This window comes from Lepus europaeus, chromosome 5, assembly GCF_033115175.1.
Source record: "Lepus europaeus isolate LE1 chromosome 5, mLepTim1.pri, whole genome shotgun sequence".
NCBI lineage: Eukaryota > Metazoa > Chordata > Mammalia > Lagomorpha > Leporidae > Lepus > Lepus europaeus.
Genome location: NC_084831.1, coordinates 101,457,033 through 101,483,265, shown reverse-complemented (window position 1 = coordinate 101,483,265; position 26,233 = coordinate 101,457,033). Strand labels below are relative to the sequence as shown.

At 41.4% G+C, this 26,233-nt stretch overlaps 1 protein-coding gene across 4 annotated transcripts in view; it reads right to left on the bottom strand.

Moving 5' to 3' along the window:
- Positions 1-14,186: 14,186 nt before the first annotated feature.
- NTNG1 (netrin G1) overlaps positions 14,187-26,233 on the bottom strand; it is a 396,875-nt gene continuing 384,828 nt past the window's right edge. For all 4 annotated transcript variants that reach the window (XM_062191854.1, XM_062191856.1, XM_062191857.1 and 1 more), the window contains one exon: positions 14,187-17,046. In XM_062191854.1, the coding sequence (XP_062047838.1) occupies positions 16,799-17,046 (248 nt within the window). In that variant the 3' untranslated portion in view covers positions 14,187-16,798. The remainder of the gene's footprint in view (positions 17,047-26,233) is intronic.

The following is a 26,233-nucleotide window of genomic DNA, read 5'->3' as shown; positions in this document are numbered from 1 at the left end:
GGTGTCACCAACCAAGATGGAAACAAAAGCAACCTACAGCGTAGTTCAGTGATGACGTCATCTTTTTTGTCCTTGAACTTGAAATACTTTTCAATTATTAGTGACTGCTTGGAGCCTGATTGCTCTGAAGAGTCACCTGGGTTCTGCAGACAGGTGCACTAGGATCAAGGTGCTCCAGGAGCTTCCCTGCACTGTCGCAAATTAATTCCACAGGTATGTGTTTAGTGCCATCTACAACGCCAGATGCCACTCTGGGTGCTTGCAATGCCGTGGCGACTGCCACACACACTGCAGGCGAAGTTGACAGACAATAGACAAACCCTTCATAAAATGTCAGTGGAGAAAAGGGCAGGAGAGAAAAATAAAACAGGATAAGGGAATGGAAGGTGACGGAGGAGGAAGAGAGGCCGCTCCAGTGAGGTGACATTTGCGCCCAGTCCTAAAAGAATTATGGAAAATATCAAGGGAAGGAGGAGCTAGGCTGAGGGAGCAGGAAACACAGAGCCTTTAGGTGGGGTGTACCAGATGGCTGGGCAGGGAATGGGTCTGAGGTGGAGTTGGTGAGGATCGGAGTGGCGGAAATCAGATTGGAGATGTGGCTGAGGGAGGTTCAGGTTGGCCTGCTGAGTTGTGATTAGCTTTTGGGATGTTAGTCTGCTACGAAGAAGCCATGGAGGGGTTGAGTAGAGGAGGGGGATGGCCATGGCCGTGTTCCCTGATTTAAAAGGCGGGGGTGAGGCTGGACGAAAGGAAACCGGTGAGGACGCTTGCAGTGGACCACATGGGAGAGGGGAGAGGGGTTGGGTCTGGGGTGGCAGAGCCGGCAGGGCTTCCTGACTGGATGGACCACAGAGAGAAAAGGCAGAGATGGTTCCAAGGTTTGGTGTCTGAGGAACGGGATGGAAGGAGTGGACCTGGGGAGGGGAAGCTGAGGAGAGCAGCTTGGGGTGGGGTAGGGCGCAGGAGTTTGGTATTTGCAACATATTGGTTTAGCACTCCTGTTAGACATCCGCTTAGAGGTCACGTGGGCCCCGGGACACAGGCGCCTGGCTCCCAGGAAAAGGTGGGGCTTGGCAAGAGGAGTGTGGCAGCGTGGTGATCTGTGCCTCTTACTGCCCTGGTGGTGCTTGCTGTTCTGTTTTGTGAGTGGTAGGTAACTCCTCAGACCAAATTTCCTGGATTTGCCTGTTTTTCCTTTGACTGCAGAAGAAATACAGGTTACCCTGTACAATTTGTTGACTGTGTTTTCTGAATCGAAGCCTGGCATAGATGGTCTGACAATATAAACATTTTAAAACTGAGATTGTTCCAAATGTCTGGATGGATGATTGTAGAGCTGATTAGTTCACATGGTCATGAATTCATTCATTCCATGAGCATTTATTGAGCACCTCTTAATACTTTGCTGCTTCTTCGTTAACTCACTGCACAAAAAGAAGGCTAATTAAGGCAGGCTGATCTAAAGGGGCTGCTCTCCTTATTTTGTTCCCTCTGGGCACCAGAAATCTTCAAATATGAGCATAAATTTAGGTATCAGCATAACAGATGACAGGGGTCCTGAGCATCTGTCACCCTCACCCACCACTCACTCCTTTCTCAGCCCCTTCAGACTCACTGCCTTCTTGCTCTTCTCCCATCATACTCTCGCCTTGTGTCATCCGACTATGCTGCACCCTCCATCTTTGAGATGCTTCGTCCCGATACTTTTTTTTTTTGGACAGGGCAGAGTGGATAGTGAGAGAGAGAGAGAGAGACAGAGAGAAAGGTCTTCCTTTTGCCGTTGGTTCACCCTCCAATGGCCACCGCGGTGAGCGCACTGCGGCTGATGCACCGCGCTGATCCGAAGCCAGGAGCCAGGTGCTTCTCCTGGTCTCCCATGCAGGTGCAGGGCCCAAGCACTTGGGCCATCCTCCACTGCACTCCTGGGCCACAGCAGAGAGCTGGCTTGGAAGAGGAGCAACCGAGACAGAATCCTGTGCCCCGACCGGGACTAGAACACGGGGTGCCGGCGCCGCAAGCGGAGGATTAGCCTGGTGAGCCACGGCGCCGGCCCTGATACTTTTAATGCTTGTTTTCTCACTAAGTTAGGTTCCTGCTCAAATGTCATTTTTGCAGTCACTTCTCATCTTAACTTGATCTCAAGTGCCCACGACCCATCCTCATACTCGGTGCCCACATCATGTATCACCATGTGACCACGTGACATACCCTGCCTGTGCTTTTGTCCTTGTCAGTCACCAACTACCAAACCGTGAGCTCTTTGAGAACAGGATCATATTGTCCTCCACTGTAACTGGGCACCAGAATCAAGATCATGCCTGGCACAAATAAATCTTCAGTAAATGAAGAACAAAGGAATGAATTTAAAAGGAGACTCCCCCCCCCCACCGCCGCCCCTGATTTTTAAACTGAGAACTTTAGATGGTTTATTAGCTTGCTAGGATGGTTATATCACAGAGTCACACATGGGCTGCCTAAACAACCAGTATTTATTTTCTCACAGTTCTGTAGGCTGGACATCTGGAAGTCCAAGAGCAGGATGCCAGCAGGGTTGGCCTCTCTTCTTGATTTGCAGATGGTCACCTTCTCACTGTGTCCTCCCATGACCTTCTCTCTGTATTGGTGCATTCCTGGTGTCTCATCCTCTGCTTACACAGACAGCAGTTATTTCAGACCAGGCCTCTTAGCCACCCTAGATGCCCACCCCATTTAACCTTAAGGACCTCATTAAAGGGTACTTAAACCAGTCATGTTGGGGCATCAGGCTTCAACATATGAATTTTAGGGTAACACAATCCAGTCCATCACAGATGGAAAAATACTGCTGCTTAGCAAAGCAGATTCTTAACCTCGGCCTCTGTGAAGAGATTAGCTTTGTATAACAGCATTGTTCATATCAGGGTCCATTCCTTCATGCCTAATCCAGGTACTGCTGTGCCAATGGTAGAGTTTCTATGGTACCCAGTGTGCACGAATCCTCTTTCCTGTGCCCCACATTATTCCTTCCCCAGCTACATCTGCACTCAGAGGTCTGCTCTTTCCTAAGACCCTAAGCTTGACCAGGGCATGTATTTTGTGTTTCCTTATGCATCCCTGGGAAGGAGGAAGGCTGCTGTGGCCACCGACAATTAAACCAAGAGCTGAGCCTGCATTCTTTAAGTCCCCAGGTCCTCTACTCAGCAACAGTGTTCTTCCCCACATCACAGAGGGCTGGGTTTGGTTCTGGGGTCCAATAACCTTTAGTAGAAGGGGTTCTCTGTGTGTTTGGAGTCTCAACCTCACAGTCCTTTCCTTTGGACCATACTCGGAGGAATTTCATTCAAGCATTTTGTACCCAATGTCACCTGTGAGCTTTGCCAGGCTCTGTAGACACAACATCCATGAGCAAGTCAAGGTCTAGTGTGACAGCCGGTGGGTTAAACAACCACACAGCACAGCAAGAAGGGAATGTTGATAGAGATCGGAAGGTTCAGGGGTGGGCAAATGAGAAAGTACCCTCCCTGTCTGGAAATGATGAGAGGAGGAGCTGCTCAGAATTCTCTGACTTGTCTCCTAGTGGAGAGGCAAAGTCTGTGCCCCCTCCCCATGAATCTGGGCTAGTTCACGACTGTGTGGAGTGGTAGGATGTAGCAGAGAACCACACGAATTCTAAGTGAGGGAAGGCACCTTGTTCACTGGAATGTCTGACTACTGTACGGCTATTGTCCCCGGGAGGACACACATAGGCATTCTGGTTGACAATACCAACAGGCCTCCGCCCTCAGCCACCTCCATCAAGGCAGCAGCATGTCAGTGAAGAAGCTGCCTGGGGAGTGGATCCTCCATTGCAAATTACCAGCCCCCAGCCATGTGAGTCACTGCTGACTGAGGGGGGGAGACAAGCCATCCTTGCTTGTCTTCTTTCGTTTCACTAAGTTTTGGTGTGATTTGGTACATGGCAAGAGCACCTGGAACAGGGCATCAAAAAGAAAGCACTTGCACTGGGCCTTCAGGGCTGAGCTCAGCAGATGGGCACCATGGGGAAGAACATACCAGGTTCAAGGACATCATATGCAAAAGCATATCGGACATTAGCGAGTGGGTGGTGTCGTGAGGGACTTCCCCTCACTTGTGCTTGTGTGAAGCACAGATTGGCCACCAAGATGGACTGAAGAAACCTGCAGGAGCTGGATGGACCATAGGAAACTGTGTTTGTTTTTTATTCATAGGAAACTTCTCATGCCTGGAGAACACCTTCTTCTGGCTCAGTTCCATGGAGGCTAAACTTGATGCTGTTGCATAATTCCTGATGATGGATGGATGCCTGATGACTTAGATGTGAAATGAATTGTTGGACAACACTGGAGCTGCTGTCTATAACATAGAAATAAAAGAACCTCTTTGTTTCCTATGTTCCTGGCCACTGGCTTCTAATTCCAGCATTTCAACATTGCCCTGGTGGGAACAACAAGCTAGTTCTCCAGGGTCACTGTGTTGTTTCTGAAAGGCAAGGTGAAGATACCAGCTGTTCCTGGAATGCTATAACTTCCAGGGCTCAGAGTGGACCATGCCAGGGGCCCTTTTAAGGGACAGGCTAAGGTCACTCTGCTTCATGATAATCCATTCTCCCAGAATACCTCCATTACATTTTTTCCAAACTTACCATTTCTTTTTGTTTTTCAAGGGAACAAAAGCACTTTGGCTGCCTGGAAAGGACGCTCCCATTCCGTATCCTTGTTGAGGCAATTTTAGAAGTACCTTGCCCTGTGCCGCGGGATATTGTAGTGCGTTTCCATATCACATTTAAAGGCTCACTCCTTAAAATTGTCACGTCTGGAGAGCCCTAGATAAGTCAGCAAGGACACAGACGTGATCACTCTCTCCTGCCCCTAGTATTACAGGCAGCTATCAATTCCAGCTCATTTAGGCTGATCCAATCCCGTCACCGAAAGCCATTTCCATATTATTACACCAAACTGGAAATTACAGAGGCTGTGTATTCCTCTGCGAAGTCTCCAATTTAGGCTGATAACTTAGCGCTAGGTTATTAGTGACATGCATCATTATTCTCAAGATACATCTATCTGCAAAACTCTGCTCTCAAATCCTTTGGAAAATCTCCGCTGGGCTGTTCAGCTTCTCCATGAGGCAAGCTGCACGGTTCATGTTAATGCACCCTTACCACAGGCTCTAAAATTAATTTTTGATCATTGATTCCTTGCATTAACAGCCCCCTGAGCCCTTCTAGTGGGTAAAGAAACAGCACAGATCGAGGCCACAGAGAGAGACGGTGGGCAAGTTGGAGTCAGAACGAATGGGCTTTAATTAAATGGGATCTCACCGGGCCTCAGAGCATCCGAGTGAAAGCTACAGCCACGAGCTGACAAGGAAAATAAGAATCTCATTTCAATTTCGCTTTTAGTCTGGATGTAGCTTGTTTTGGTCAAACAATTCAATTTAGGAAAAGCCAAATATTCAAGTTGAGGAATGATACATGCCACCTGTTCAACTGTTTTGATTCCTTTATTGAATAAAGTAAGTAAACAAAAACGTTTGACTATTTGGCTGTATGAAAACTTTTAACTGCTACTGGTCATGGGATTCTATTATTTTATCATTTTGTCCATAAAAATAGTTGAATTTAGAAACCAGAATTCCTGACAAATAGACTGAATTGCTTGAGTTGGAAGAGTCCCATGAAAGAAATGCTTTAGCTGTGTTTTATGACTGAATTGAAAATATATGGTTTCAACTCAAATTTCCTGAATGTGAGCCTCTGATTATACAGATTCTTGTAGGATCATACTTCAAAAGGTTTGTGGGAAATAGAATTAAAGATAAGTTCATTTTGGTGCAAATTTTTTTGAAATCTATGCATACTAGGAGTTTTCAAAATGTTCATGGAAGGTGTTTATTATAAAAAAACCACATCGATTTCAAAATTTTTTGCACCCCCCAATAAGCATTTATTTATTTATTTATTAAACATTTATTTTTACTTTTAATTTAAAGGTGGAGGTACAGAGAGAGAGAGAGAGAGAAAGAAAGAGAATGAGAGGTCTTCTATCTGCTGGTCCACTCCCCAGTCACCAACGGTCAGGGCTAGACAAGGCCTAAGCTAGGAGCCAGGAGCCTCATGCAGGTCTCCCATGTGGGTGCAGAGACCCAAGCACTTTGGGCATCCTCCACTACCCTCTCAGGCACATCAGCAGGGAGACAGGGAGGAAGTGCAGCTTCATGCTGCAAAGGACAGTTCAACCTACTGCGCCACAATGCCGGCCCCACTAATCTTTTTTTTTATTTCATTTTCCCCAAAGTTTTTGAAATACCTTCATACTTTATCTCACTCAATTCTCACCAAATCTCCATGGAGTAAGAATCATGATGCACGATTTAGTGTTGGGCAGTGGAGCCTTAGGGCAGTGTAGTTAGGTCAAACCTAACTGGCTCCAGCTTGTACCAGCCCTGGCTGTTGTGGCCAAGTGGGGGTGAATCAGTAAGTGGAAGATTTCTCTCTCTCTCTCTGTAATTCTGACTTTTAAATAAATAAATAAACCTTAAAAACAAAACAAAACAAAGCAAACTGAAATGAGGATTTTAACTAGCTTAGCCCACACACCTCAAAGCCTGTTGTTGCCCTGGCAGCATCAGTCTCCCTGGGAACTTGCTACAAATCAAACCTCAGCCTGTACCCCACACCCAGGGGTGTGGCCCCAGTGTCTTAGGAAGCCCTCCAGGTGATGCTAATACACACTCGACTTTGAGAACGATCAGCTCATGGGTTGAACAGGACGAAGAGGCAGAAATGCAGGTGCTTTTGTTTTAAGGAAAGGATATATAAAAATATGAAATTCAAAAAGATAAATTGGGACACATTATAACTAACTCATCACATTTCCAAAAAGCATCTGCCAGAAGTTTTAGTTAGGGATACACCTCCTTAATGGATTTAAAATGAGATTCAACCTTCAAATCTTTATGTTTGTCTTCTCTTCAGGAAGCCAATTTATTTTGGTTCTTATTTATATTACTTAAAACAGTGACTTATTTAAATTACATTGTTTGATTATAGGAGAAGTATATGTACGTAAATTTGTATTCGATTCTGTAATTTCAATCAGGTAGACTGGTGCCCAATGTATTAACTGGTTGCTTGATACCCATTTGTGAATGCATCTATAGGGCCTTGTTAGATGCAATGTCTTCTCTCTGTGTCTGTGTCCATAGGTGTAATGTCACTATTAACATGGATAATCTAGTAGGAGAGATAACAGGTAAGTCATAGAGTAAATCACACAGAGCAGGAACTAACTGATGAGAAACCAGTGAGTATAGATGGAAGCAATGAGGACTTGGTAAGGGACTGGGGGTGGGGGTGGGGGTGGAACTTGACTTGGGGCCAGATTGTTATAGGTGAAGAATATTGAAAAGCATTTCAAGTTTGTTGGTAAAGACCTAACTAAAGTAAAAAGGACGATAATGTGTAGGGAATTTTTCAATACTCTTGAGTTGGATAGGTGTCCTGGGGCCAGCCTGAAGAAAAATTTGGAGTCTGAAGTGTGAATAGTTTATCCTGAAAAATGGTTAAATAAGGTGAAGAGATAACATAAGTGCTACTCACAAAAATTAACCTTTAAGCAGACAAAATTTAAATCAATGTGTGGTTGAACACTTGCATGCAACTATAAAATGCTGACACCTTTCACATTCTAAATTCCATAAGAGAGCTCTTCAAAAATCCTTGGAAAATGAGATTAAAAGATAAGTTTATTTTGGGGCAAAACAATGTTGAATTCCATGCACAGTTTTTTCATAATATGAATTTTCATTGAACATTTTGAAGACTCTTTGTATGCATTGATTTAGTTATATTTTCAATGGCCTTTTTGAAAACATATTTTTTAAAAGCTTTATTTATTTATTATTTGGAAGACAGAATGACAGAAGGAGAGAAAGAGATCGATCGTTCATCTGTTGGTTCACTCTTCAAATGCCTGTAACAGCCAGGACTGGTCCAGGCTAAAACAAGGAGCCAGGAACTTCATCTGGGTCTCCTAGGTAGGTGGCAGGGACTCAATCACTTGAGCCATGACCACCCGCCTCCCAGGAAGCTGGGCTGGAAGCAGAGAAACCAAAACTGGTTCTAGGCACTCTGATATAGGATGCAGGTATCCCAAGTAGCCACCTAACTTGCAGTGTCACCACTCCTGGCCCAAATGCCATTTTTCAATGAACTTTTCCAAGTACCTTTCTAAGCTATTATGCATTATATGCACACATTGTTGACTCACCTTTTGCCTTTGACCACTTAATTACTTCTGCTATGTCACATTTTTGCTACTTTTCTCTTGTGTATGTATATACTTTATCATAAATAATTAAGTTTATAGAGAGCAAAATATGAGTTAACAATGTGTTCATAAGCTGTATTAATAGGAGTGCAGTATGTTATTTGATCTTAAGTAAAGGCTAGTTATGTTTTGTTATGACTATTATTTTTATCACCACTAATATTCTGGCAACAGTTTGCTGATAAAACAAGTCCAGGTCGCGTACCATATTCACACTTTAAAAACATTATATGCATTACATTGAGAACTTTTTTAGGGGAAATTATGGCAAGATTTCTGGTTGAAAACTTCCAGAAAAATCTGAAAATTTGAAACAGGAGCTTAGAGATACCCTGATTATCATCATGATGGCAATTTGCACTTTACATTCTTCCTACACTTTATTATTTACCAAGTAATTTCATGGTCACTAGTTCACTTTAATTTTCACATTAACTCTGGAAAATGAATATTATTATCCCCATTTTATGGATGGGAATATTTAATATCTCAATGGTTTTGTACAATAGAAATACGATGCCAGCCACATATGAAATTTAAAAAGTCTCCAGCAGCCATATTAGAAAAGGAAAAAGAGACAGTTAAAGTCAATTCTAATAATATGTTTTATTTAATCCAATATATCTAAAGTATTATCTTTCTAATATGTATCCAATATGAAAATTACTAGAGAGAAAATTTGTTTTCTACTAAGAGTTTGAAAACCTCTGTATCTGACATTCATAGGACGTGTCAATTTAGACTAACCACATTCAAATGCTCAATAGCCATAGATGGCTAGAGGCTAGTGCAGGTCCCCAGGCCAGTGCAGGAATCTAAGTAAGTGCCTCGCATGGTGAGAATCGTGCCCGCAACTCAGGGAAGGATAGACAATTAGAATGACCTCTGCTCCTGATCTCATGCTTATCAGCTGGAATAACCACAAAAATGAAACAAGCCAGTCAAAAAGAAAATGACTTTGTGCTGTTCAATCCAAGTGTGTTCCGGTGTCACACATATTTTATTTTATTTTGCATAAGTTTTATGACAAGTTCGGGAAAGAAATGGTTGAAGCTCTTGCCAGCAAAATATCTGTGATAGAGAAATCAGAGTGGGTTTCGCCTTGCAGAACCCAGAGAACAAAATCAGAAGCTTCATCATTTCAGATTTTTTCAGTCATATTTGCAGTGATTATTGGAGAAAGGTTTACATCTATATGGTGGAGGCCAGCAATGTGACACAGCAGGCAAAGCTGCTGTCTGCAGTGCCCGCATTCCATATGGGTGCCGATTTGAATACTGGCTGCTCCACTTCCAATCCAGCCTCCTGGTATGGCCTGGTAATGCAGTGGGAGATGGTTCAAGTCTTTGGGCCCCTGCACCTGTGTAGGAGACCCAGAAGAAGCTCTTGGCTCCTGGCTGTGGATCGGCACAGCTCTGGCTGTTATGGTCATCTGGGGAGATGAAAGACCTTTCTCTCCCTCTCTCTGTCTCTCTGTCTCCCTGTCTCTCTCCCTCTCTGTCTCTGTCTCTCTCTCTGCCTCTGCCTTTCAGATACATAAAAAATAAAGCTTAAAAAAACATATGATTATATATTCCAATAGAAGAATCTCAGATCAACTGAATGATGTCCGTCCTTAATTAGAGGTGAGCTTCCCCATCAACAATGCAATGAGGTGATTCTAAATGCAAATTTGTTGTGTGCAAATATAATTAAAGTGAGAATTAACATACAAATGTACATATTCATATTGAATTGAAAATGATCTATCTGTAACGTCCTAATCTTCATTATTGTTGATATGGAATCAGTTATGAAGAATGAGACTTTTATTATCAAACTATTAAAACAAATATTCAAAATTTTCAGAACTAGAAATTCTCCCAAGAACTTCCTTTGAGACCTCTACTGGAACCAATACCCTTCAACTCCTAAAGGAAGATAAGTGTAGGAGTCCTCTGTGGATCTACATGTTGTTATGAAAAACATACCAAAGTTGCTGAGGTACTTGGATTATTTTGAGGTACTTGGATTATGTTGTACTCGTGCTCTAGTCTAAATCTGGGCCGTTTTCATTTTTATTTCATATATGGTTTCCAGAACCATGACTGTATAACTATAAATGCCCTTAGCAGCTCAGATAGAGTAAGGTCAGTACAAACCAAATAAAGAGGTGATTGCTAGAAATTATAAGGTTCCATATACCTGTGGGTCATTACCATTTATCCTCTGACAACTTATTAATGAGATTTCATAGTTGAGGCACATCTGAATCTTGGGTTTAGAATAGTCATCTTACACTTTTAGGCTTTTTAATAATTAAAAAAATGTTTTTCACACCAAAGGAAAGAGTCATATGTGCACAAAATCTTAATGATCATTTGAAGCACTTCACTGACAGGCTTTCTACGTGGTCTTCCCCAAGTCTGGCTGCAATTGTAAGCGTCAAGTCACTCACTGCTGTGCGTCCTGCTGGGCACTGAGAACCACTGATCAGAATGCATTTAGACCTGAGTGCGTTCCCAATGATGACTTGTAATTACATAGAATGTTTAAGTGGTCGTAAGACTGTGCCAGTCCTGGTCACACTATTAATTTAATAAACTGAATATTTAGCCAGGGTCTTCATAATTAAACAAAAACTGATGGGAAAGATTCTTAAAAACGTTGTCATATTAGATTTGGATCCCTCCCTCCACCCCTGCTCCACCAACCCTCTTTTTTTTGTTTTCCCCCAAAGGGAAAGGGAAAGAGATGGAGAGTGATGACGCTAATCTCTTTGCCTCTAGGTGTTTATCACACCATGGAAGCCAAAACAATTACTCAGGGCTTCATATGGTAGGCATGACTGGTAAACAGCAAAATGCTATTTCCTTGGAGAATGTTTTCTTGCAGTGTTTCACACTGGCAGAGGGAAAGCCATTCCCCAACAGGAGCAGCCCTCCTTCGGAGCGCAAATACAAACGAACAAAAATGACATTATGTTCTTGCCTGCCGGAGGCAAAAAGAATCACCTATTCTTAACAGGACTTCAGGTGTGTGATTTTCTGCCATTTTCCTTCTTTTATTAGATTAGAATGACTGCCCCTTGTAAGAGGCAAGCTGGAACGTGGCACTCCCAGGGCAGCTGGAGGATACAACCGTGCTACCTTCTGTCTTTAAGGTAACTTGATGCATCCTTGCTGTGCAGGAATTTCAGAATCTATTCAGACGGATGCAGACGGGGTAGTAATTAAGTTTTCTCTTTCCAGTCAAGTTTCTTTTTTTTCCTCATGGAATTCGTAGTACACTAATTAAATATGAGTTTAAAGTAACGCCTCTGTAAAAATGGGACTAAGTTAAGAAAAGGGGGATTATTGTTACTTCCAAGCCTTTGCAGCTTGCTTCTGCCAGCCTCACTAAATCTTTAGTGCTGGCATAATTAGATTTTGCACAATAATGGCCCATTTTGCCAGTTATGATTCCAGGGTTTGTAAAAACATCACATGTTTTTAAATGGTACTACTCCATTTTAATTCATCCATCAATTAAAAACAGCTTTTGAATGAATGGAGAAGGAAAAGGGAGGACTCCAGCATTTATTAAGTGCACAGCTACTTAAAAACACCCCATCCCACGAAATCATTTAAGCCTTCTTGCTGGACTTGTCTCAGGACAAGACCTGTTCCAAAAATATACAAGGGGAAGAACTGTTCTGCCACCAGAGATCACAAGTTGCAGATTACTCAATGTTAGTGTTTTTCCACAGATGTTACTCTCTCCTTTCTAGTTAATTGCAATAATAAGGCTTGTACGAAGAATAAGCTGTTTCTTAGGTATTGGATTCTACAGATGTAGAATGAAGATGTAAGTTACATCTTACCAGGTGTTGTGGAGAGAGAAAGTCCTCTCTATTTCCAAGATTGTTGGTGAAAATTCAAAATACGATAATTGAGGTTGTTAATTCTTTCTGACATCATGTTATGTTTACATGCAGCATACACTTGCAATTTGTTGGCATCTATATTAGGTGACTAGAGGAAAAAGTTACTTTGAGTGTAAAGTAAAAATATAGTGGTGAAGAATAAGTCTAAATGGAAATGGTCAGAACTGTTGGAATGTTTGTGCCAGTTGATCACTTGATATCTTTCAGAATTGAAACTGAGTAGAATCTAGTCCTGATCTCTTTAGGCACAGTAGTTATACACAACCAGAAATATGAATCAAAGCCTTGAGGGCAACTCTTATCTCTATTTTTCATCCCTGTGTACTACCAAAGCTGTCCAACTAAAAAACAAAATAAAAACTCTAAGGTTTTAGGTGGATATCCGTAGCATTCTAAGATGAAGCCTTCTCACAGCCACCACTGCCATCTTTATCAGTTAATTCTGGGAGTAAAAATGGTAGGTAAAGAACTCAAGTTCAGATTCCTGAAGCTGAGGCTTCAAATTACATCAGATCATACATACACATAGAATCCCATACAAAACAAATGTATAGAACACTTAGTTCAAAGTCCACGCGTATGCTGCTCAATCCTGTGAGTGAAAAAAATGGTTAAATAGGTATTTTATTTAGGATTTAACAACAGGTGAAATACATTGGCCTGTTTTTCATGTAGCACAGAGTATCCCATTTCAGAGTATCAGATCTTTACATCCCAAGAACACTGGACAATTGACAGGGGAGGGAGAAGGAGATGGAACAAAATGTTTTATTTCAAGATTTTCTCATCCCAAACTCCTCATTTTGCAAAAGGCCACAGGTTCAAGAAAAGATGTGCAAGATTAGCAACAGGGACAGTTGCTTCCAAATTGTCCTTTCTTTAAGTTGCAGGGTGAGCGACTGGTGCCAGCCTAGGTAGGGATTTGACTTCAGGGAGATCCAACCCAAATGTTCTCAGAGCCCAGGACAAAAGCACCCATAGAGGCCCACGTGCATATGGAAAAATATTTAAAAGCCATAAATTGGGCTAACAAAACATCCAATAAGTTGTGTTTCATCCCACTACGTTGACTTACATGCTTTCATAGCCAGTGGACGCTCCCCACCCCGGCCCCCCGTATATTTAAAGTCCTTACACTGCTCTGAGCTCAGTACTGAGTGCACCCTGAACTTGAGTGGACCTTGTCTGTCTCTCTCCCACCCCTCTTCTCTGTCTATCCAAGCCTGAACTCTGGTTTTCTCTGTAAGGAGTGTCTCCTCACTCAGCTGTGAATCCCCCAGCAACTAGTCAAGGCTACAGGCACTAAGCCATACACAGACCCCTAATGTGCAGGGATACATGCACATTGCTGGCTGATGCCAGTGTCTGGACCCTGGAGGAGGTCCACACATGTGCTGATAATCTGGGTAGGAACTGTAGTTTCTGGCAGTGAGGTCAATCTGCAGGAGGGTCAGAACTGGCCCCTGGGAGCATCACCCCTCTTGGCTGGGATAATGTTTCCATCTAGGTTGTGTATGGGTCATGACTAGGCAAGTTCCTCACTTTCCTATACATAGCAACACTCCCTCTGTAGCTGGAATGTTCTTCCATTTTGGAAATGGATGCTCATCACCAGAGTTGATAGAAAGAACCATGCTTGTATTTTCACTCTGTGGGAAAGTTGACAGATTGACCTCACAGGGAAGATGATAACTTAACCTACTTTAAGAAACCTATCCATGTGGAAACAGAGCAAATATTAGGACCTCAAATGTGGGGACAACTTAATACTCTTTTCACCCCAGTCCTGTTCTTAGAACATAATATTGTAGATGAAACTAGATTTGCAAGAATTCTGGAAAGCAGTAGGCAAATAAAATCCACTGAGTTTTTTTTTTTTTTTAACCAAAGGAATAGGTTCCTTAGAAGAACTTGAGAATCCAGATTAAAAAGAACATTTCATTTCCATTTATTATATACCTAAAAGTGAATTTTTATTAAAAGCAGATCACATCACTTTAGGAAATTCAGAAAACTATATCTAAATACACTGAATGCAAGATATTCCTCATCAATTTAGATTCTTATAGCCTCATAAAGATAAAATGCAGATGAACTGATTTAGATCAGGGCTTCATTAAATTTTAGAATTAGCTTTGGAATCCCCTGTATTGAATGTGCAGTGTCTGATTCCTGAGCACTGTGATAAAGCCATGAGTGAATAATGATAAAGTGCATCATTGCCAGAAATAACACAGTCTGCCTTTGGTTTGTGCTAATAAACTATAAGACAACTTAAATTCCAATTTTAATATTAGAAATCCACCTCATTATAAGTAATCTCAACACTGTATGTTATCAGCGTTTTCATGTGCATTCTTTGCTGAACCTGAAATATAATTTCTGTTTATGCTTCCAATGTAAATCTCCAATTTCTTGTTGGCCACTCTGGCATGAAGCCAGAGCTCTAATTTATTTCCATCTTTTATTTCTTATATCAAAAGAGACTGTTGGTTTGAATAACAAACGTTCAATCGACTTAGACGTGGGGTGGCAGGCAGTACAGGCATTACCTGTTTACCTTTTATTGCCTTCTCTGAATTGGCTTTTCTGGGAACAAAACCAATAAGACATGCTGTTCCTTCATCTAGTTTTTACTCAGCTTATTTATCAGAAGACATTTCCTCCCCCCGTTTCTGCAGAGTGGCAGCAGGGAGAAGAATTCAGACTGGAACCCAGCCTCCAGCCTAATGCTCTCAGAGGTTATTGCTCCATCGAGTCATGTAGAACTTCATTGTCCTTAAGACTCTGGCTAGGGCTGATAATTATTTTTGATTCCAGGAGATGCTGCTGCTAACACATTTGTAACCTGTAGGACACCAGGATGTTAGGAATGGAACACACACTGTTTTTGCCTCTATGAGCGTTTTCAGTGGTTCTCCCTACTCCCTTCCCTTAGCTGTCTTGTACAGTAATTGGCCTAATAAAAGGCAGAAACAAGAATTTATTACACCGTGGGCAGTACTTAAAACAAACTTTATTCTTAGGGACAGCAGTGAAGTCTACTTGCTGCTGTATGTTTCGGTATTTCCTCTAAGTATTTAGTCTTCCTATAAAGTCAAATTGCTAACCACTCAATGTCCCTGCTACTCTTCTGGTGCCCCAGGTAGCTTCTTAGGATACTCCATGTAAACACTGTATTTGGAAAGATACATAGATCAGCATCCCTAGAGTCACATGATCACCATCAATCTGTGAAAATAGCATGACTTAAAAATAAAAGTCTCTTAGTACTGTGCCAACAGGCTTTGGCATAATCTTGGCAATCGCTTAGATTTTTTTTTTTTTGCTGTTATAATTTTTCCCAAGTGGAAGTAGTCTCATATGTTGTAGAAGTTGTCCAAGCTAGTGAACATCAATCCATCTTCCTGGGTACTAAATTCGTCAGCTGAATGTATTCAGTCCACACAGAAAGCAGTAAAGTGAGTGTGAAACTGCTTGGTGGCTGCTCCTTTCATCTTAAGAAATTGCAATACAAATTCCTGAAATCGTTTATGCAGGAATTTTTATTCTTTAAATCTTCCAGTGTTAAAGCAACAAGAAAACATTTAGAAGGTCCTTTGGTGGAATCTTATTACACTTGTTATATATGTAAACGGATATTCTTTGATGCCAGCACGTTCGTTGCCCTTACAGAGGAATCTCTGCACAATGAAACAAAACCAAAACGAAAGAGGACAAAATAAAACGTCAGTCTTTGCTGATCTGAATTAGATACATTAACAGATTGTCTGGTAACACAAATTGGCAATAATACAAAAAATCTACATATTACAGTATTTCAAGAAAAATAACTTCATTTGAATACAAAAGGATAGATACACTTTCTCTTTTCCTATAGCCACTCTTGTCTAGTGGGTGTGCCTCGCACCGAGATGACTCAGTGCTGCTAAGATATGCAGGGGTATGACTGGCTGGCGCTTTTGGAGGGGCTGTTACACATGTGTATCACTAACATCAGACAAAGAAATCTTTCAACCAACAGGGGTTACAGAGCAACGTTCACTAAAGCACAGGTTGGAAGGGATCTAGGGGCTGAAGCAGGCCAATATGGCAGCTTGTAACAGACTTCCATAAACCCACGATGCGCCCGGCCACGCAGAACGCTTCTGTTGGGTGGTCCGCACGCTGGGCAGAGCGGCGCCAGGTCGCACCGCGTTGGAGTAGCGAATGTTTGTAGGTTGATTGATTTGTTTGTTTGCCTTTTGTCTTTCCTGTTGGGGTGAGGGGGCTGTCACAGCCTTTCCAATCCATAGCAAGCTTTGCAGTTGGCAATGTGATTTGCAGTGATAATATCAAACAGCTGCCAACTCCTCTGGAGTCAGAAGTGAACAGTCTTGACCCCGATGTGCTGTCCACGGCTGATAAATATGGCTTAGTTCAGTTAGGCCCTCTTAGTTTGCACACTGTGTTCGAGTGGGGTGTCTGGGGTGTGTGTGTTTGTGTGTTTCTACGTTGGTAGCAAATGCTAGGGTTGCCTTTGCTTCCCTGCGGCACAGGCCGGTCCCAGGGCATGAGGCAACGCCTAGAACACCAGGGGGTTGGCGGTCCCCAGCAGCGCGCTCAGCAGGAGCAGCAGCAGGAGCAGCGGCAGGGCGGGCTGGCTGTGCGCTGGCGGCCCCTGGCCGGAGTCCGGCCCGCAGCTGCCCGCCTCCTCGCACCGCAGCTTCTCACACAGGATGCCGGTGTAGGCAGCCGGGCACAGGCAGCGCACATTGTTGTGGCACGTCCCTCCGTTCTGACAGTGCAGGAGCTCGTTGTCGCAGACATTCGCTGCAGAGTTAGGGGGAGGGGGCGGAGAGGAGAAGCAGAATCAATTTAGGTTCACCTGCTACATCATGTTTTCAGCTTTAAAAAAAAAATCTCTATCGATCTTGTACTACCTCCCCCACCCCCAACCTAAGCACGGGACTCCAATTTCCAAACAAATGTAGCTTGCTGCCTTTGTTTTTATCGTATTAGTCCTTTTCGTATAGATTTTTGTTGCAATCTTGGATATCATCGCTGTCCATTTCAGGCTGTCGAATACCAAGTAATGCAATACTCCTGCTGTGGCAGTGTCTTCTCTTCATGGAACTGGGACCTGTTGTGACCTTCTGGGTTTATCAAGGACAAGTGCCTGCTACAAGAACGCAGAGCTTTGAAGCCAGATGAGTGTTAGTTAAAATGCAAAGCAGTGTTCATAAAATGACCGAGATCCTGTAAGGGACTGGCCATTCTCCCTGCACATGATCCCAGCTCCTGCATGCAAGAGATGGAGCCCAAAGGGAAGCATGGGGATGAGGGCTTGGGGCATGGGGAAAGTAGCATGCTCCAGGCAGGCGGCAGCCAGATGGGAAGAAAGAAAGCCGGTTTCATGGGAGGAGTGTGAAGGAAGAGCAGTCACAATTGTCCATGACATCCTATTAGGATTTTTTTTTTTTTACCACATTGTAAATGTGGGAAAGTAGAGCCAGCCCAAGGTTACCTTGATTTCTGGGAATAGTAATAAATGCTACGGTGAAACCCTGATTATCAAAATTGCATTATGCCCTTCGATTAAAAGAATCAGTCTGAATAAATCAAGATTAGCCATTTAGAGGCTGAGATTCATCCATAGCCCCTGTCACGTGACTTTCACCTCTAATAATTTCTTGTTCCCTCCAAATCCTGGTTATCCTCATTAATTCCACGTCTCCTATTCTTTTAGATAATCAAGGTTTCACTGATTCAGCAGAATACTAAATAGAACCCAGGGAAATTAAAACGACAACAAAGAGTGAAGGAGCCAAGAACACTTCCCAGCAACATATGCTGTTTAAGCACCTGACATACAGAGCAGAGCCGCCCTGAACTGGGCGACCGGAGGAGCAGAGCAGAAAAAGTAACTTCTTATAAATGATAACGTTTTTTCATAAAAAAATATGTCATGGTCAAACTTCCCCCAGGATGTCACATGAATTAAACACATACGCGCAGTCATACACACACTTAATATTAAGTGTAAAGTATTTTCAAAACAACGCCCACCTTCCAAGTAATAGCTCAATAGAGAATGTAGCCTTGTCCATTAATCATGTTCAATAGTCATGTCACCTTCAAGAGAAGCTTAATTAGCACAAACATGCTAGGGCTTTGTGTGCAAATGAGCTGAGAAGAGATGGTGTTGGATCCCCTGTGCTTTAAACTGGGCCCTGTTTGATCACCTTTCTCAAAACGTCCTTGGTGATCTACCTCTGAGACAGTTGCATAGTGAATTGGTATAATTTTCAAATACACCCATACTTGCTATCTGTAAATGTCAGAAGTGATTATTAAGGTCTACTAAATCCTTCAGGTTCAAAATATTGATTTCAAGGCATGGTTCCATTATTTCTAATGATTGCATAGCCTATCTCTCATTAGGTGGGTTAGAAGTCATGACTATTAGACCCAATTGTAGTATTTTATGAGACATGGTTAAAAATGGAAAGATCTGTACTCATGAAACAAAGTTCATAGGAGCAGAGTGGTTAGCCTTATGGTCAAGACTGACAAAAGCCCTAGTTTTTTGGTTGCTGTCAATTTGGAAAGCATTCATAGGTTTTTGGTATTTTGTTTTGTCTACATTTCAGGAAATATCTGTTTAATTGGGACAACATGGGATAAACAGATCCAAATAACTATTTCCATTTAAGGTTAAAGATTCTCAGCGTTTCTTGTTCCAGACAGCAGATTGCTGAATGTGATATTTCCTTTCATTTGGGCACTAGAGGTAGCAAAATATCTGTTCCATCAATATCGATAATTGCTTGCCTTGAATAATTGAGAAGAAATCAATAGTTAATTAAATATCACTCCTTTAAAAAAAAGCTATTTTTCTTCTTCTTGGGCCTGAATGTAAATCAGTTGTTGAACAGAGATTTTTTTTTTTTAACAAGCTGGTGGTTAAGTTAAAATTCAATACCTTAGCTACAACTAAATAATCTAATAGTTGATTTTGATGGTTCTGAGAAATTTAATGACTAGACAAGGAACAAAATTATCCCAGATTGATAATCTCATGGATTGGGGAAATATGTTTTTTGTCAGAATAAATATGAACAACAAAACCTAGAATGTATTTCATTCTTTTAGAATTTATATAAAACACTGCATTTGGTTTCTTGATTGTGCTATTTCTCCAGCAAATGTAGAACTTTGCTACAGATCTTACCTGCTATTCATAAAATCCTACCCCCACTTCATGTCATTTTAAATCAAAATTGTGGAGGTCAATGAACAAACTAGTTTGGTGGTTAATATCATTGAGCTCTTTTTCAGCATATGAAACTCTGTACTAAACACCACAAAGAAAATAAAAGACATATAGAACAAAGGCTCTTTTCCTGGGTACTGTAAATCTGGTTGGGAAGATAAAGTATTTACAAGAAATGATCTAATATTAATTTCATTAAAATGCTCTTATCAATTCCATCTAGCTTAACCAACATCTGTTTCATGCTAGGCACCCTGCTAGATTTTAAGATGTAATTCTAACTGCCCTAAAGGAGCTCACAGTTTGGTGGAAAATAAACAAACATGAAGAGATATGACATGGTACAAAAAGACTGCAAAGGAAGTATTTGCAGACTGCTAAGGGATTTCAGATGATGGTATAAATAATTACTTTTGGGAAGATTAGGGAGAAGAGATTGTATTTCATGACAGGCATGCATGATGAAGATATTGGTAGAAAGAACATTATGGATGGAAAAACCATATGAGGGCAAGAAAATGAGAAAGAATGTCCTGTTGGTTGTTAAGCCCTTTTTGCTCCACTCTAAATCCATTCTTCCTGTGTTGTCTGCTGGACTCAACCAACAGGGGGCACTAGAGGAAGTAGAGAAAATCGAATAAACACATTCCCTTGTTCCTGTTGGATGGTTCTTCCTCACAGCAGGACATGATTCCAGTACTCAGTTTTGTGCAGAACCAACTTCATCTCACCCTCAGAAGTTCTTTCACCAGCTTGGGAGCCATCCTTCGCTAAAGGCTTGAACCCTAACTGGTGCTCAGTATTTCAGACATAACAGCAATGGTTAGGGTCACTGTCCTCAGAGGTCTAGGTCCCAGGGCTGTGGGGTCCCTTGTCCAAACTTTTAATTTCTGAAAACTTCATTTTCTTCCCTATAATTCTTCAGACTCAGAGTGATGTCTGCCTCCTGCTCACACAATTACTGTATGAGTTACTTCAGTGTCCTGTTCTTATTTTAAAGTTTTCAAACAGTTGTTTAACTGTATCTTGTAATAAATTGTCTCTGTTGAAATGCCTATCATGGTTTCCGCTTTTTTTTTTTTATTTTTTAAAAATATTATTTTCTTTTTTTATTTAAAAGGCAGAGAGAGAGAGAGAGATCATCAATATACCAGTTCACTCCTCAAATGTCTACAGCATGCCAGAGCCAGGAGCCTAGAACTCAGTTGTCAAGTTCTCCTACATGGATAAATAGAAGGAATTCAAGTACTTGAGTTATCATCTGCTGCATCCCACAGCCCACATTGGCAGGAAGCTAGATCAGAAGTGGAGGAGCTGGGACTCGAACTGTGTATTCTGATATGGGAAATGGGTTTCCCAACAGCATTTTAACTGTTGAGCCAAACACCTTCCCATGTTTTCGCTTTTCTGACTGGAGACTGACTGAGAGACATGGGGAACATATTAGTGAATGATAAATGTACTAGTGTAGCTAGAATATTGGATGTGCACAGGGAAAATGGAGACTGGAAAGGTAGGTTGTGGACTGGTTATGAAGGTTCTACAAAACCATGTAGATAATATGCATTGGGAAAGCTTGTGAAAATAAGTGGAAAATAAAGGTAAGGCTAGACCAGGAAAAGGACATACTGGAGACAAACACTTTAACAAAATAGGTTTAGGCTAAGTTAGAGCAATGGGGAAAGGAAGCAGGTATGGAGATAGGTTGCATGAATGAACATTAGAGGTTCCTAGACTCCCGTTTTTGATATTTGTATGCAACATTAGTAAAAGAGATACTGAGAAGAGTTTTGTCAGGGAAAAAACTGAAATTTTGGTGGGGGCATGGATAATTGAGTGATCTATAGGCTCTTTTGTACATATCTTGTTATTGGAAAAACTACTTAATAGATCAAGAGATAGTTTCTCCTGGAAAAACAATCTAGAGCAAGGGAGGGTGTGGTTATGTTTATACAAGACAGAACAAAAGGAGTAAAAGGCATTGTCCTGAGGAATGTAGACCAAGTAAAACTGAGGAAATACAGAAATAGCACCAAGAATACTAGCATTTAAGTCATAAAAGAAGAAGAAAATAATGAAGGCTGATGAGAAGAAAAAAAAAGTCAACAGAATGCAATGGTCACATTAAAGAATTAATTAAAGATTAAAGAATTAATCAAGAATTCTTATTGCTGTGGACGACCGCTTCTCAAACAGACCAGAAAAGTACAATGGGAAGGGCACTCTTGGTTCTTGATTGCACTATATGTTCTTCATTAAGACTGATAGAAGACATTTGGGGATAATTTACAAAATATTGGGAATATTTGAGGAATTAACATTTAATGAAGGGCACTGGATGTCAATCTAAAGCAGCAGTTTTCAACACTGGATGACTTTGCATCCAACAGGACACTTCACAATGACTGGTAACATTGGTTGTCAGAACTGCCAGGAGGACTGCTAGAGGCTCCCAGTAGGTCAAGGCCTGGGCTACTGCTGAATATACTGAAATGTACAGGACAGCCCTCATACCAAAGAACCACTCCCCGGCGAATGCTGGAGGCCTGGATCAGCATGTCAGCCACAGCAATGAATGTGAATATTCTCTGATATCTATGGGGGGAAAAGAGAACTTTCCTAGATCAAAGAAACTATGAGTTTACAGTCTTGGGAATTAGAGACACCTGTGTGTACTTAAAGTAGCAATTGAGAGTGGATTATCTTCTTGCGGGAATAAATATAACACATTGGGATCCAATAGACTTCTTGGTAATGTTCATTATTAAAAGATGAGAGGAACCAAAGCACTCCTGTCATGTATTCATTCTTCTTTACAATATGTTTTTCCTGAATACAAAAAAAAAAAATGTGGTAAGTAATAGAATACAAAAAAAAAAGTGATGTGTATGAGCAAAATTGACATTTTGATGTTTGTTGATTGTTTACAGTCCTGTCTCTACTGTTTAGGAAGAGTGTTATTTTCTGTTTACTATTTGTTGAATACTTAGCATGGAGTTAATCTTATGAATATAAAATAAACAGAAAATAGATCATTGTAAAAATTAAAAGAATAAGAAAGAAAGGAGGAGGGAGAGTGACAGCAGCAGAGGAGGGAGAGAGAATAAGGTGGGAAGCATCACTATGCTCCTAAATCTGTATAGAGGACATATATGAAGTTTGTTCACCTTAAAAACTAAATAAATAAATTTAAAAAGCAACAGTTGAATCAGAGCTTTTAGGAAACTTTAGAAACCATCTAGGCAAGCACCATATGTGGAACTGAGAGCAATTTAGGGCAGAACTAGAGTGAGAAGGTGGGTCTTCTGATCGACCTGTGCTTCTCCATGGAGAACAGTCAGGAGAGACACGTGAACAGTGTTGCACAGCACTTTGTATAACACAGCAGGGAGTAAGTGGATCAGTTCTCTGGAGATTCTCAGAGACTTTTCAGTTGTGTCAACTCCCTGCTCTGCTTTCCTACTACATGGTGACCAGGCAGAGGTCTTTGTTGATAGCATTAAATGTTACGTCTTCCAGAATTCTATCACATCCTGGCAGAGCTCCAAGAACAAATCAGTTCACACAGAAAAGAAAACCAGAAACATCAAAGGCCTTGGCTGGAAATGGCAAATCTTTTAATGTCTCTTCTCTCTTTTTATTTTTATGCATAGGAGATTACTAAGGTTTCAAGGTCCTCTACAAATCTCATGTTGAAATTTAGTTGCCATTGTAGTAACAAGAAGCTGTGGACCCTTTCAGATGTGCTTAAGTTGTCAGGGTTCTGCCCTCATGAATGAACTAATGTCATTATCGCAGGAGTGGGTTTGTATTGTGGGAGTCATTCTGTTTCCTCTTCATGTCTCTCCTTGCCCTTCTGCCATATTATAACACAGCAAGATGGGCCTTGTAGGTGCCTTGTCTCCTTGTCTTAGATTTTCCAGCCTCCAGAAATACAAGCTAAAAAAACCTATTCATTATAAATTACCCAGTCTGTGGTATCCTGTTATTGAAACACAAAAATGAGCTAAGATAGCATTATAGCTGCCTAATTTTGGCATTTGCCTGCACTGCACTTCAGAATACTGCTCAACACAAGTTTCCCGGCATCCACTTCCAGTCGATAAAACTGGCATGAGGATAAATACCTTTGAATTACAATCTTTGAATTATCTTTATTTCATCCTGCATCAAGAGCCACCCAACCTGCATCTTTCAGTTCCCACTGTCCTTACTTGGTGCCCTTCTCTGTGGATTTGCCTCAAATTGAAAACTCAGAACTTATTTTGTAACACATTTATTTTAAGCATATTCCAACTTTCTTTTCATTGTTATTGATAGTCTAGCAGTGTCCTATCTCAGATAAATGGAAAGCTCATCTTTAAATTCCTTTATACAACCCTTGATCCAACATTGGATGCAAATAGTTATTAGCTAGGCACAATTCTTGTTATGGTAAAATATGTACCTTAGATATTGGAAAAGCTAACACTGCTTTGGTAATAGCTTGATTATTTATAATGATTTCTTTTCTTACTGATAACAATAGTTTATTTATGGTGTGCTCAATATCACACCTTATAACTGCTACCCCTCTGATATTTTGATATTAGAAATGCTCTCAAATGGGCTGACCAACATAATCCACAGACTTTGACAGATGAGGTTATGGTGTAAATGTTAGTCTCCAACAGAGTTATGTGGCCAAAAGATGAAGTGTAGGATGCCGGTGGAAAGGCTGAAGTCAGCAAGGTGTTATAATAGCTCTGATCACAACTGCAGTAGGCAAGGCACACGGGAAGATAAATAAGCTCTCACAATTGCCACAAATGTATAAAAACACTTAGAATTTCCACAATGAAAGAATAAGAATAAGCAGCATTTTTTCCTCTCTCACTTCTGTTATCCCTTATTCTTTGGATGGAGAGAGTCACAAGGATGTAGCTAAATTACTGAATGCTTCGATTGTATTTTTGTGGTTTTTTTGATTGTCACATACATTTCCTCTTTCCAAACTGAAATTTGCTCTCAAAATGTGAACTACAAAACTTTGGTTTCTTTTCCCTGTATTAGACCTTTCTGAAAGGTCTGGGGAAGCAGAACTAGAGACGGATCCTGTATGTCCAGAAGGCACCAGCCAGGACTTGGGTGTTGCTACTTGTTCTTTATTATTTTATTTTATTTTGTTTTTTTCTTCTGTGACCTGAAAGGTCATTTATTCCCGTATGGTCATGATGACCCATTGCATTACCAAAGGGAAGTTTTCTTTTCTCTATTCGGGTTTTGTTCGCAGCTATACATTCAGGTTCACCCTGCCAGTGACTGCTGTGCTTGAGCAATGCTGGCTCTGTATTTATAGACTTGAAAGTTTCTCTTTCTGGCTTTGTCTCCTGCACTTCAAGGAATCAATGTAATGCGTTGCCATGACAGCTTTCCTTGACGGTTGTATTAATGAAGTGACCTCCACCTTCGCCACCTGAAACGAGCACAGGATTGCTAAGGGAAAGATGCTCCAAACTCTTCCTGATCTATTCAAAGAATCGTCAAAGAGTGAATAATCTCCACCAAACAGGCTACTAACAGAGGTACGTGTGCTACATTCAGGTCTGATTTAGGCATTTGAAATCTGGTGGCAGGGGCTGAAGAACTGTGATTATGGCCCATTTATACAGCTTTTGCACTAGCTGTGAGACATGAGATATAAAACTGAACCTACAGGTTAGCTCCTGGGGCATGGAAGAAACTTTGTAGGCTGTAATCTAATGGCCTCATTTTGGAAATTCTAGGTACCCTGACTACATTTCCCTTCTTTTGTTCCTCACTGACATCTGGCCAGGAGAAATAGCATGGTGCAGTGGCAAAAACATTGGGTCAGAGTCATGAAGCTTGAGTTCTAGTACTTACTAGTCTTCACGTTAGTGTAAGCCTTTGGAAATAACATGAAACCAGTTCATGACATCCACCTGTGCACCCATCCATCATGTTCTAGTTGATGGATGCAGCATGACGAGCCAGACCAGCAGTACAGATGTATATGGGAAGCTTGTGGTCTTGTGATGGCTATGAAGGAAGGGAGAGGCCTGAAAGTAGGCATTTCTACAGTTCTCTTGAGCTATCTGATTTTCATGGATATTGAGAATGGAAAGTCTATCTTATTAAAGCAAAGAGTTGGGAATTTCTCATCTTTTTGATTAACTATGTGATGACTATTGGACTTCTATCACACTATGAGTTCTTGTGATGACTTTGGGTGACTATCTTTGATCTATTTTGCCTGTCTGTCTTACAGTTTTTACTCTCGCATGCACTAAAAGCATGAGGCAATATGAACAGAATTAGGTGAAAAGTGTTGGGATTCAAGTCCCATCCTGGTGGTTAATGGGTTGGGTGAACCTGAGGAAATCACTTAACCTGTTTGTCCCTCTCCTTCCTCACTTCTAAAGCACAGATAATGACACTTGTCCTGTTTACCCATCTCACAGCTGTCGGGAGCCTTGAAATGAATTATGTGGAGGTGCTCTAAAAATATAAAACACAGCCTAAGTCTACTTTGTTAACGTTCAATTCCTTTCTCAATCCCTTCTAAGGCTAGAAGCTCAGAGTGGAAGAGTGAGGTGCTAATTCCTTTCTCTGCTAGAATAATGAGTTCATCGCTCCCTACCCAATTCAAGGCACTTGAAGTGAAAAAGGAAGTGAATGCCCTCCCTCAAAGGCAGCATCTGTGTATGTCTCCATCTGCAAGTATGAATCTTGAGAGCCTGGAGC